The sequence below is a fragment of the Nannobrachium achirus genome (genome assembly GCF_963921795.1).
Source record: "Nannobrachium achirus genome assembly, chromosome: 5".
Taxonomy (NCBI): Eukaryota; Metazoa; Chordata; class Actinopteri; order Myctophiformes; family Myctophidae; genus Nannobrachium; species Nannobrachium achirus.
In genome coordinates this window covers 30201107-30212168 of record NC_137814.1, presented here as the reverse complement: position 1 = coordinate 30212168, position 11062 = coordinate 30201107, and the positions used below count along the sequence as shown (strand labels likewise).

Sequence of the window (11062 nt, the reverse complement as noted above, 5' to 3'; positions counted from 1 at the left end):
GGCAAGGCTTACTTACTTACTGTATGTATGTACAATATGTATGTACTAGGTCATTCACAAATAGTGATTTTTAGTATTCGAATTATTTCGACCTCAAAGTATTCGAATAGTCGAATATTCTACAGGACTGGCCAGACTGTCAAATATTAAGTAAGCAAGAGGCGAACATTGTGAAAATAGCTGATCTGCTATTTTCACAATATTTATCTACGGAATCGAGTCACATTAAATGTAATACCTACAATTCCAAGTGCTTGTCAGGGTGGGGGTCCCCAGTTCAAATATGTTTATTTTGGGGGTCACGGCCTAGGTTTGAGAACCCCTGGTATAGAGCATTAACAAATTCATCCACCAGGGGCATTGACAACTCATTCTTATGACTTCCTATCAAGCCAAGCTTTATAAACTACCGGTATATATTTTTTAAAGAGAAAACAAAAAATTAAAAATAAATAAAAATAAGCGAATATTCGACTTCGGTGAACAACGTCGAATAGTGACTTTGATATTCGAATATTCGAATATTTAGTGAATGCCCTAGTATGCATGTACGTGCGTGCGTGCGAGGTCAAAAGGGGGGTGAGTGCCTTTCCACTCTGGAGACCTGAGTTCGAATCCCAGGATGTGTGTATATAACTTTACTTAAAATATTGTTACATTGCTACTTTTTTGTTTGGGTCAACTATACCTATCTATACCTGTATCTGTGTTTATGTCTATACTGTGGAGCTGAATTTCCCTCGGAATCAATAAAGATTGATCAGTCTATCTAAGTATGTCTGTCATAATTAAATGTCATAGTTCTACATGAAAAATAGATTCATAGATAGTAAGCCATAGATTTCTTGTATTCTACTTAGTGAATTATAGTTAAATTAAGTTACTCCTCATTTAGCAGCTTTGGGACCCCCTCGAACCCCTTCAAGCCCCCCTGGGGGTCTCCAGGCCATCCCTTTGAAAACCACTGCTATAGGCTATGAAGTACCCAGTGGTGTAAAGTAACTAAGTAGATTTACTGTACTTAAGTAAACTTTTTAGGTATTTGTACTTTACTTGAGTACATCCAATTTCCAATACTTTTACTTCTACTCCACTAAATCTCGGATCCAAATATTGTACTTTTACTCTACTACATTTATTTGAAAACTTTAGTTATTAGTTTACTTTGTAGATATAAATGATTAAATTATAAAACATACATTAACCACTTTAACTTTAAGTATATTTTGATACCAATACTTTCATACTTTTACTCAAGTACATTTTGAATTCCAGACTTTTACTTAGGGTGCCCTTACACCAAAATACCTAGAGTGGAATCCGCCAATGCATTTCAATGAGAATGGAGCGTTTTTTTGCAAAAATCCTCTACTGGCAAAAAAACGCTCCATTCTCATTGAAATGCATTGGCGGATTCCACTCTAGGTATTTTGGTGTGTGGGCACCCTAACGGAGTATTTCTAAATTGAAGTATTTATACTTTTATTTAAGTATAAAATGTGAGTACTTTTTCCACTACTGGAAGTACCACGTTCAAACTGCTCCGACAACAAAGCATGACAGTTTCTACAATCCTCCCAGACGCAACCAACGTTGTTTGTCAGTGTAATCCAATGACGCGAGAACGTTTTGTATGCCTCGAGTCAGACAGTATTATAAAGCATTTAGGGAGAATTGAAAGGTGGGCTCTATGCCTGGTACAGTAGCTCTCATACCAAAATGACCCAATGACTGCTAAATATTTCCTAAGACCACTTAGTAGATTGAGGGCGCGTTTCAATGTATAAAAAATATAATTTATTGACATTATACTCTATATCCATCCATGAAAATATAAGGCCCTAACAATCAGTTATAACTATCACATTTTCTCCTCATTCATTCAGTAGACATGAATCATTCACATTTTAGTCGCTATAACGCTCAAAAAATATTACATCTTTTATATACCACCAGGCCACTATAAAATGAACACTTTCCTGCCTTTCTGTAAGCATACAGAAGATAATAAATAAAGAAATATAAATTTATGACAATTTATGATATACAAGCTATATCTTATAGGCTATTCGTCGTCAATACAATGTCCATTGGAGAAAGAGGGCTTCAGTGTCTGAAAATGAAAACAACATTTTAAACGGCTTCTGTCCTGGCCAGACCCAGTCCCAGATAAACAGTCTTAACCCTATCATGACCATAGCAAAGTTTAATATCAGACTTTCTCCTTTCTCGGACAGATAGATGAATAGTTCCTGAACCTGGACTCAACTTTGTGACATCCCAAGTGGATGGAACGACCCGCTGTCCAAAAGCCAGGTTCCCATCCCATAAAGAAGGTCGGAGTACCAGTGCAGCCCATCTCCCTGATGCGCACTTCCCAAATCCCTCAAAGTCCCCAGCAGCGATGAGAATGTGTGTCCTAGACGCACCGGGGCGAAGGCCCAGTGTGCTAAAGCGTGGTTCTCCACCACGGCGTAACAAGACGCCAACACCCGGTCCACAATGACGGTTCCGTGCGCCGTCACCGGAGCGTAAGAGCCTTCGTGTTCCTCCACGTAAATCCGTCTCACAGTGACGGCTACCAGGCGGTCCATGCCGGCATCGTCGTCCAGAACCAGTACCTTCTGTCCTGGCGTCACGTTGCTGGCAAAGGCGGCTCTCGTTTCGCCCCCGTCGGTGCCGTTGCCACTCGTGATGAAAACAAGGTGTGCGGCCGTCAGGGTCAGTTTCCTGCGCGGCTCGTCGGTCTCCAGTACGTAGAACTCTCGCCTGGTGCCGACGTTGCGGTCCATGAACAGCATGAAGTCACTGGAGACGATGTTTCCTCTCCGGTCTGCAGCCAGGACCTTGTCCCCCGGCCGGAGGTCCTTCATGGGTTTGGTCCTGCCGTCTGCGAGGATCACAGAGGACCAGCCGGGGAAACAACCTCCCGATTTGGCTGCCACTGAGTTCTCTGTAAGGACGCAGAAAACACAATGACAGTTAAAGAAGTGTTTTTTATGTCATGAGGAAGCAGATTGTTTTGAGAAGGAAAAAATAGTAAGGCCTAATATTTTACTGCAGTCCCACATATACTGTACTATATCTACTATTAACTAGTAAGACGCCTCAGGGCGACAAGCGCCCTAAAGGGCGAGGTCGCGCCATGTCTTGGCCATCTGACCAGTGATGTATATCGGACCAGTCACCCATATATGGAGACCCCTGGTACCCATATATGGAGATCCATGTACTGTATATGGAGATAAGCTGTGAGAGCCCAAACATGCTTACTCAGTTATTCGTTGTGTGAAAGTCCTATGACGTCTATGACATCTGACATGAATACAATCCCTTTTATGCCCATGGAGATCCCTGTCTGTAGAACCAGTCACACAGATATGGGCCGTCTTGGCCTTCTGTCTTGGCCATATATGGATTCTGTTAGTGTGGTACTGTATGTGGCTGATGTGGCCTCCATATATGGGCATTCCCATATGAAGTCAGAAAGTTAGATATGGGTTTAATATTGATGACATCAGGGAACTCCATATATGGGCATAAAAGGGTTTCTGTTAGTGTGGTTCCCCTGACATCACAGTGAAGTCAGAGCGTGATGTCAGAGTGGCAAACCAATTCTGTTAGAGTGGTTCCCCTGACATCACAGTGACATCAGAGCATGATGTCAGAGCGACAAACCCATAGAACCACAGTGTCAGGAGTGACAAAGATACTTACACATACATACAGTCAATCTGTGACCGTTCACATACTAATCTGCAACCTACGGTCGCAATTAACTATCACTAGGATATTTTCACATCAGTAGTTGTGGTGATGGTGCTACTGCTGATAATGATGAATACACTGCTACATCATCATCATCATCACCATCATCATCATCGTCGTCGTCACCACTATCACTACCATCATCTCATTTATCATCAGCAGTGCCTCAAGTTGAAGACTTCCAGTAGCCTCCAGTGGTGGAAAAGGTACTGACCCTTTTTACTTAAACTATCAATACCACAATCTAGAAATACCCAGGTACAAGTAAAAGTCTGGTATTTAAAATGTACTTGAGTAAAGGTACAAAAGTATTGGCATTAAGATTCACTTTTAGATCTACAAGCTCACAAAGCGTTGTGTTGTGTTGTGTTGTGTTGTGTGTAGACAAGTTATTTTCAAATGGCTAAAGTGGTTAGTGCATGGTTTGAATTGAATTTTGATGCTATGGGGGTTCACATGCATAATGTTTTTTGGTTTGTTTGTTTCTTTCTTTTTTTTATGCTTTGATTTTACTGTGTACAGCACTTTGGTCAATGTTGATTGTTTTAAATGTGCTATATAAAGCTTGGTTTGATTTGATCTTTAATAATAATAATAAAGATCTACAAAGTAACTAGTGACTAAAGTTTTCAAGTTTTCAATATTGTACTACAAATATTTGTACTGCAATATTTGCCTCTGAGGCTGGACTCACACATAAAAAGCATGCTACCTTTGCTTTACCTGGGGAGGCCTAAAGCAGGCAGCCTCTTCAAAACCATGTGACTTTGATAGGGAATGAATTGAAGCTGCTTTACCCCTCGCCTCCCCCAGGTAAAGCGAATGTGGCCCCCATAGTTATTACAGCCAAGACCCAGCGCACAACAGCCCTGCCTATTGGGCTCAGCCCTATTGGCATGACGGGTTGTGTGTTGGTCTAGTGAGTGGGACCCCGGGTTCAATCCCTGCTTCCGCGCATCACTACACAAAAGTACCGTGCTTTTTATGTGTGAGTCAAGGTGCTTTTTATGTGCGAGTCCAGCCTGAGATGTAGTGGAGCAGAAGTAAAAGAAGTAAAAGCATTGAAAATGCTTTTCTTTTCTTCTTTTTTTACTTTACTTGAGTAAAGTAAAAAATAAAAGAAAAAAGTACATGAACTTATTTACTTTCCACCACTGGTAGCCTCCTAGCCTCCCCACAATATAGCTTAATCAGCTGACCTAGAAGCCATTTCAGTATACGGCTATGGTATGGGAGCAATAATGACCTGCTTTCACGGAGCAGTGGATGTGGGCTTTGGACTCGTAGTACACCCAGTCGAACCCGGCCTCCACGGCCAGCCTGGACAGCATGCCGTATTTGGTCTTGTCGCGGTCGGAGGTGGTGATGTCCACCGCCCGGCCCTCGTAGTGGAGGGACTCCTCTGAGTGGTGGCCGTCCTCGTCCCAGCCCTCTGTGACCCGGAGCTTGACCCCCGGCCACTGGTTCATGACTGAAATAGCCAAAGAGTTCAGTTTGTCCTTACACCGCTGAAAGAGGGGGGGAGAGACACGTCACATTCAGACAACGGGATCCCTGATACAGGGGTTTTCAAAGTGGGTGACGGGGCACCCAGGGGTGCCGTGAGATCATTTGATAATATTTGGAATTTATTTGTACACTTATATTTAGTATCATTTTAAACTTGAAGTACAAAGTTATTTTCAGTCAGTTCTAACCAAAATGGCTATTATCTCAACGTTTTCCTCGCAACATAATCACTAAAATATCGTCGCTGTCAGGCAGAAACCTTGTATCTCCAAGTTTCAAATGTGTAAGTCTTTTGGTAAAGCAAAGCCCTGCTTCATCATACAAGACTGTCACACAAAACTAGTGAAAACAGCCGATCTACAAGCACACAACGCCTCGCGATGAGAGGCATTGTGTGCTTGTAGATCTGCTGTTTTCACTAGTTTAGTAAATTTTATAGATAATAAATACAAAACGAACGGTTTTGGACATACGGTTTCCACCCGACAACGACGATATGCTATAAATATAAGGTGCTGGGAGTGAAAATTATAATGTAGGGTTGCCTCGGATTAAAAAAATATTCATGGGATGCCCTGAGACAAAAAAGTTTGGGAACCCCTGCCCTAATAGACCAGTGGTTTTCAACCCTCTTCATATCAAGCTCCATTATTTATTTGCCATTTGAGCTCTATAATGGTCCTTTGGTTATCAACTCTTCATCATTTAGCTGGGGACCACCTGGAATCTCCTCAAGGACCACTGGTGGTCCACAGACCAGTGGTTGAAAACCACTACTATTGACTGATTATGACTATATAGGCATAATGGTGTCTGATTCGTCCTCTGATTTGAAAGTTTATTAAATTAAGTTATCAACCGGATTTCATGTTTCATTCAATTCAGTCCCTTTGAGAAAATCCCAAGAAACGTGTTAGGCCTACAAAACTAGTTTGTTCTTAACTATAACTCCAGTAAAGCCTAAAAGGCCTATCCTATGCCATTAAGTGCCATTTTCATTTAGCCTGTTCCGTTTTCCGGATAGTGGAAAAGTTAAATCTTAAGGTAACCTGCAGGTTCCGAGTCATACAGGATGGCCAATTTACATATTTTCCAAAACTCAAGGGAAAAAATTGTAACCTGAAAATACTCGGAACGCTCTGAACAGCAACCTATAGTCTGAACGCTTTGTACAAGCGCCCCGCTTGGTGAGAACAGTCAGCACCAGCGAGGCAGAACACTAGGCCCGCTTGGTGAGAGTACACTACAGTTCCTTATATTAAGTTATTTACTAGATAGGCAAAAACTGTCAAAAAGACAGAGTTGTGCCGTCTGAAGCGGACTTGAGCCACGAGAGGCAAGTCCACTCCAGCCGACTCAGTGCCAGTCATAAGTCCCCATAGGGACAGAAACGTAAATCAGAGTCTCGGCCAAAGTCCATGTATGCACTGATTTGACCTACTGTCTTAATCAAGAATATGCTAACACTGACAAAAGGATTAGGCCTACTGTATCTTAACTGGAGTATTCTGTTTAAAAAGTGACATGGCTTATTACAGGAACAGTCTACAAACACTCCGAACTGTAATTAAAGATAGTTTTTTTGTTGTTAAAATAAGTGTTAGCTCTATATTCTGATAGTTATCTGTTGGTTATACGAGGTGAAGAAGTTGCCAGCACTCAAGGAATCTCCTTTTTTTTAAAAGTTTTATTTACCTCACAACAGGCTCAAAACGGACGCGTTTCGACCATCTACAACTTCTTCACCTCGCATGTTCTTTTGAGCCGTGCACCGAAAAGACTGTATCTAAATTGGAGTGCTGCGGGCTTTCTGCTTTGTTGCAGGCATCTCTCTATCTGTTGGTTATACCCCGAGAGTCTAATGTAGGTTCTGGTGGACAGAAATACCTGGTGAGTCTGAAACGGTCCCACCATTACGAGGTCACCGGATTTGTAGGTCTGACCATTATGAGGTTGCAGGATTTGACCGGGCCCGACTATAGGTTGTTCTATAGGTCGACTATAGGAGCGTTCTTGTATTTGTATTCCATGAGAGTAGGCCTACTTAAGTAAACATGTGAAAATTGTTAAATAAATCAAGACTAAAGTAGGCCATGTATGGGCAGATTCGACCTACTCACTAATAGGCCATAGGTCAACTCATAATAATAATAATAATAATGCTTATCAATGAAAGGTGCTATGATATTTTTTAGGTTAAAACAAAAACATTTGTTGTTAACATTTGTCCCATAGCTATATGCTAGAGGGTTTGTTCAGTAACAGAGGTCTCCCTGTCCCTCCAGCTCTTTAGTAAACAGAAGATACATTTTCAGGGTTGCCAATTCCGTCCAGTAGATCTTAAATCTTAAAGTGTTCCAGTTCCAATTTCACTTGCTTATTCTTTGAGTTCTCTCTCCTGATTGATTAAAATGTGTATTCCATCCTGTACATGTATCTTCTGTTTACTGAAGAGCTGAACAAACACTCTGTGTTAATTAATTTAACCTACTATCAGAACATAGAGTTAACTAGAGAGATGCAACTGACTATATTCTACAGCAAGTTAACTGTCATGTGAAGCTCGACCAATACTCGAGCTAGCACCACTCCTCAAATGTTTTCCCTTCAATTTCAAATTGCATCTGATTTCCATCAATTTCCAATCTGATTCACAAATAAAGTTTATCTAGTGGTGAAAAAAAAGTTTATCTAGTGGTGAAAATAAAGTTTATATATCTAGTGGTGAAAATAAAGTTTATATATCTAGTGGTGAAAATAAAGTTTCCCCAGGACTATACAGTGTGTTGCCCTGTCAGGCAACCACACTAATTAACACTTATTAAAAAATCTCTTACAACATCTTTCATTACAGTTTGTAGTGTTGTTTGGGGGTAGTCTGTTCCTGTACAATAAGCCTTGTGCTTTTGTAAACAGAATACCCCAGTTACATATAGGCCTAATCCGTTATGTCATTGCTAGCATATTTTTGATTAAGACAAAAGTAGGCCTACACTCGGAAGGTTAGCCATAAAATAAAAAGCAAAACCGAAAATCACTAAATAGGCTAAAACAGGCAGATAATTTGTGAACATGTAAATTAAGTCGATCTGATCAGGATTGTCAAAGGGCTGTTGTTATCTTGTATAAAACTGATATTTGCCCTATAACCTCTCCCAATTAATTTCCTCACTCACATAATAGCATGGAGCAAAGCAACACAATGGACTGAACTTTAGAATAGGCGATGTGCACGACTCGACTTTGATCGGAGCAGCAGATGCGTGTAAATGGGATCAATAGACATAGATAGGAGTGCATGCATGACTTGAGATCGAGGGCACCGTACCGTAGTAAAGGCTATAGCAGGACAGACTTGTGTGCGTCTTGCGCACACATACATCTGCAGTGTCAATTTGTCGATGTAGCCTATATGAGATTAATGTACGGTAACCAAAAGGATCATTAGCCTACGGGTGAATTTAGTGAATATTTTATTTAAACACATCTTCTCTTATGAGAGGATGTATTGCGCACTTCTTGCTATGCGTAAAGAACGCTGCATAGACGGGGACGCGCGCAGATATGACAAAGTTATCGTCAGGCTATCCAATAGAAAGCAACCCGCAACGAAGCGGCCACCCCCCAGCCATCGATCTGTTAATGAACGTCTCAATTTATCATGCTCTGGTTGAGCCAACTGGAGACGGGAGCCCCGCATCACGGTTCACTGGCAAGAAAGAGACCGATCCACTGCTTTTGTCGCTTCAAATCCAACTGTCATTCATCACTTCTCTGCACTCAGATCACCACCGAACCCAAAATAAATTATATCATTATTAGGTTTTTAAACGCTGAAAGTCTGAACTGACTTCACTCACTTGTGTCATGAGTCTGTCGGCGTTCGTGTTCTCCTCGTCTTTGAAGATAATGTCGGGGTTATAGTTGGGTGTCAGGTCCTTGAATCTGTCCGAGTTCCGGGTGATCTTTCCCTCGTACTTGCCGCTGGCCCCCAGCGTCTTCTCCGCCACGTTGGGGATGAACTGCTTGAGGGCCAGCGGGGTGAGCTTCTTGGGGTGCCTGCGCTTCCCTCCGAACCCCCTGCCGGGCCCGCAGGCAGAGCCGACGGATGCGAGGAGCAGACAGACTGTGCAGCACAGCACAACTCTCCTCAGCATCACCACCGGCAGCGCGCTGCCCGTCCGACTCATTCTCCGGATGATGGTTGCTGCGTCCTCCTCCTGTTGCAGGTGTCTCTATCTCCCGGTGTTCCCTCTGCCAGGGTCCCGATCGTCTCTTCTTTGATTGATTGATTGATTTTTATTCTTTCTTATTTTTTTATTTTTTAGAACTCGATTAGGGTCCTACGGTGCGAGCGCGATGGTTCTTGCCATAACTAAGTCTCTCTCTCTCTCTCTCTCTCTCTCTCTCTCTCTCTCTCACCCCCACCCCACCCACCCTCTCTCTCCTATCGCCCTAAGCGCATGTCTGGGCAATAACCTAGTAGGCTATTGCCTCAGTACACACGCATCTATGCATAGGTTATTCATGATGTGAGTCTGACAGACAGAAGGACTGAATGATTGCTATGCAAGGGCTATAGCTCAACGGGGTTCATACAAGGTCACAACTTCCAAATAGCACACATTTTGGCTATAAATACAATAAAATAAAATAAAATAAACACATGGAAGACAAACAGGATTGAGGATGACTGCAAACCTCTGTCCAACTTGTCCATCTGTGACCCTTGTTTTGTTTTTTGTAAACAAAAATGTTAACAAAAAATTTGGTAACATGTTCAGGTCATCATGAGACAGATTTGAATCTATATGATGCAAATATATGTGTCCTGTCTCTTTCACAATTGAATTTGTAATTTTAGTTCAGCACGATATAAATAAATCAAAACAAAAGCAAATCACAGCAACAGTCGAAGATGTTTTCAAAAGCCAATTGTCAGCCGAAGTTAGACTTTGCCTATACTGACATTTGCTTTGGGTCGGTTTGCATTGGCTCCTGAGAAATGACACAGACATGAAGAAAAGCTCACCTGTACGCCACATTGCAGAGGCTGACCCTTCAAAGTAAACATGCACACTCAAGATGGGATTTGAATTTGTTTAAAAAAATCCCGCTATCCTGTTTTATTTTTACACAACCGAATTATCATTACATATTGTTCTATTTGTCATTTCAGAGGAAATAAGACGTAGCATATTGGACCGAGTTTTGCATTACTGTCCACATAATGCTTTAAACTTATGTTCATATTAAAAAGTTCATATCAAAATGTTCATCTCCAAATATCTTTAACATAAAGTTTTATACTTTTTGAAATATTACATTTTTTATAACTTAAATTCTATATACTGAAAGTGAGTGAGTGAAAGAAATGAACGGTGCCTTTTATTTTATGAGTTAATTCACACATAGGCCTACTTGTCCCCAGCAACTTCTTTTGGCACCCAAAACTAGTCCACAAAATCTCGTTCAAACTTCAACTTGTTCAGCTTTACACAGTTATGTGTGCTTGTATTTGTGTCGTTAGCAATCTTCATACTTTGAGATTTTTGAAGAAAAAAAGAAAAAAACAGTTTCCCATTGAATTCCTATGGGACATGAACTCTCTGTCTTACTATTGATATTACTTCTTGTAATATAAATAGTAACAATACCACAAAGTTCTGCATGAGTTCAATGGACCTTTTCCTTTACTTCCCTCCCTTCCGTTTTTGTAAACCCAAAACCCCCAAAGTACATTGAGTTCAATGGACTTTTTCTGTAACCTTTTCTGTAATCTATT

The 11062-nt window shown here is 41.3% G+C and overlaps 1 protein-coding gene across 1 annotated transcript; it reads right to left on the bottom strand.

Moving 5' to 3' along the window:
* Nucleotides 1–2264: 2264 nt before the first annotated feature.
* shhb (sonic hedgehog signaling molecule b) lies at nucleotides 2265–9467 on the bottom strand (the record flags this gene model as incomplete). The annotated part of the gene is made up of 3 exons (XM_080725711.1): nucleotides 2265–2953; nucleotides 5015–5276; nucleotides 9138–9467. The coding sequence occupies 3 exons, from the start codon at nucleotides 9465–9467 to the stop codon at nucleotides 2265–2267; spliced, it is 1281 nt and encodes a 426-aa protein (XP_080581837.1).
* Between the last annotated feature and the right edge of the window lie 1595 nt (nucleotides 9468–11062).